General features: G+C 59.2%; 1 protein-coding gene across 1 annotated transcript in view; it reads right to left on the bottom strand.

Annotated features, from left to right (window-relative positions):
* The window catches only part of LOC116061378 (cleavage and polyadenylation specificity factor subunit 3-like), a 23,496-nt gene that overhangs the window by 15,805 nt on the left and 5,191 nt on the right, over positions 1–2,500 (bottom strand). The window contains exons 7-8 of the mRNA XM_031315556.2: positions 2,464–2,500; positions 1,143–1,318 (exon numbers count right to left, since the gene is read on the bottom strand). The exon at positions 2,464–2,500 is cut by the window's right edge and continues 114 nt beyond it. Of these exons, the coding sequence (XP_031171416.1) occupies positions 1,143–1,318; positions 2,464–2,500 (213 nt within the window). The remainder of the gene's footprint in view (positions 1–1,142; positions 1,319–2,463) is intronic.

Raw genomic sequence — 2,500 nt, 5'->3', positions numbered from 1 at the left:
AGCGTGGCGGCTGCGTGGGGTGAGCGTGGCGGCTGCGTGGGGTGAGCGTGGGGTGAGCGTGGGGTGAGCGTGGGGTGAGCGTGGCGGCTGCGAGGCGTGAGCGTGGCGGCTGCGTGGCGTGAGCGTGGCGGCTGCGTGGCGTGAGCGTGGCGGCTGCGTGGGGTGAGCGTGGCGGCTGCGTGGGGTGAGCGTGGCGGCAGCGTGGGGTGAGCGTGGCGGCTGCGTGGCGTGAGCGTGGCGGCTGCGTGGCGTGAGCGTGGCGGCTGCGTGGCGTGAGCGTGGCGGCTGCGTGGGGTGAGCGTGGTGGCTGCGTGGGGTGAGTGTGGCGGCTGCGTGGCGGCTGCGTGTGGTGAGCGTGGCGGCTGCGTGGGGTGAGCGTGGCGGCTGCGAGGCGTGAGCGTGGCGGCTGCGTGGCGTGAGCGTGTCGGCTGCGTGGCGGATGCGTGGGGTGAGCGTGGCGGCTGCGTGGCGTGAGCGTGTCGGCTGCGTGGGGTGAGCGTGGCGGCTGCGTGGGGTGAGCGTGGCGGCTGCGTGGCGTGAGCGTGTCGGCTGCGTGGGGTGAGCGTGGCGGCTGCGTGGCGTGAGCGTGGCGGCTGCGTGGCGTGAGCGTGGCGGCTGCGTGGGGTGAGCGTGACGGCTGCGTGGGGTGAGCGTGACGGCTGCGTGGCGTGAGCGTGGCGGCTGCGTGGGGTGAGCGTGGCGGCTGCGTGGCGTGAGCGTGGCGGCTGCGTGGCGTGAGCGTGGCGGCTGCGTGGCGTGAGCGTGGCGGCTGCGTGGGGTGAGCGTGACGGCTGCGTGGGGTGAGCGTGGCGGCTGCGTGGGGTGAGCGTGGCGGCTGCGTGGGGTGAGCGTGGCGGCTGCGTGGGGTGAGCGCGTCGGCTGCGCGGCGTGTCCGTTTTTATTTCGGCTCCCATGTTAACAGGTAAGAGCGTGCACACTGCCTGTGTGACACGCACGTCTCAGGCTCGAGCCATGCCGAAAACGCGTGCATGCTAGAAAGAGAACAGACGCCTATTTTCACGCGACACGCCAGCGTGTTGGAAGCGTTTCCAGGCAACATAGAACACGAAATTATGTTTATATGTCATTTTGGTTTAAAGAAATGCCAACATCCCCGAACGTTTTCGCCGAGCGCCACTGACCTTGAGGTTGCTGATGTGCTTGAAGACGAAGGGGTTGTTGACGTTGATGGCCTTGCGGATCTTGTCGTTCATGGCGTTGATGTAGGTCTGGTAGACCGCCATGCACTTCCTGGCCAGAGACGAGGCGTAGTAGATGGGGATGTCGTGGAGCTCCGGGTGGTTCTGCCAGTACTCGTCTACACACACACACACACACACACACACACACACACACACACACACACACACACACACACACACACACACACACACACACACACACACACACACACACACACACACACACACACACACAGAGAGAGACATAAAAACACATACACACCATGCTTATTAAAAGTAGCCTTTATGTCAGTTAGACTATTAGCTGGTATGATTTGCATTGAGAGATGATCTTATGGAAAGTACCCCATGTCAATCTGTAGGTATGGTGAAGGGTATGTGATGATGTGGGGGTATGGTGAAGGGTATGTGATGATGTGGGGTATGGTGAAGGGTATGTGATGATGTGGGGGTATGGTGAAGGGTATGAGATGATGTGGGGGTATGGTGAAGGGTATGTGATGATGTGGGGTATGGTGAAGGGTATGTGATGATGTGGGGGTATGGTGAAGGGTATGAGATGATGTGGGGGTATGGTGAAGGGTATGGGATGATGTGGGGGTATGGTGAAGGGTATGTGATGATGTGGGGGTATGGTGAAGGGTATGAGATGATGTGGGGGTATGGTGAAGGGTATGAGATGATGTGGGGGTATGGTGAAGGGTATGTGATGATGTGGGGGTATGGTGAAGGGTATGAGATGATGTGGGGGTATGGTGAAGGGTATGTGATGATGTGGGGGTATGGTGAAGGGTATGTGATGATGTGGGGGTATGGTGAAGGGTATGAGATGATGTGGGGGTATGGTGAAGGGTATGAGATGATGTGGGGGTATGGTGAAGGGTATGTGATGATGTGGGGGTATGGTGAAGGGTATGAGATGATGTGGGGTATGGTGAAGGGTATGAGATGATGTGGGGGTATGGTGAAGGGTATGTGATGATGTGGGGTATGGTGAAGGGTATGTGATGATGTGGGGGTATGGTGAAGGGTATGAGATGATGTGGGGGTATGGTGAAGGGTATGAGATGATGTGGGGTATGGTGAAGGGTATGTGATGATGTGGGGGTATGGTGAAGGGTATGAGATGATGTGGGGGTATGGTGAAGGGTATGTGATGATGTGGGGGTATGGTGAAGGGTATGAGATGATGTGGGGTATGGTGAAGGGTATGAGATGATGTGGGGGTATCTAAATGTGAGCCAGTGTCGGCCGGTCTCACCCAGGATGAGCAGCAGCTCCTGGGCTCGGCCCAGAGC

This window comes from Sander lucioperca, chromosome 19 (genome assembly GCF_008315115.2).
Source record: "Sander lucioperca isolate FBNREF2018 chromosome 19, SLUC_FBN_1.2, whole genome shotgun sequence".
In the NCBI taxonomy this organism is placed as follows: Eukaryota; Metazoa; Chordata; class Actinopteri; order Perciformes; family Percidae; genus Sander; species Sander lucioperca.
The sequence above is the reverse complement of the archived record's forward strand: the minus strand, read 5'-3'. Positions and strand labels throughout refer to the sequence as shown.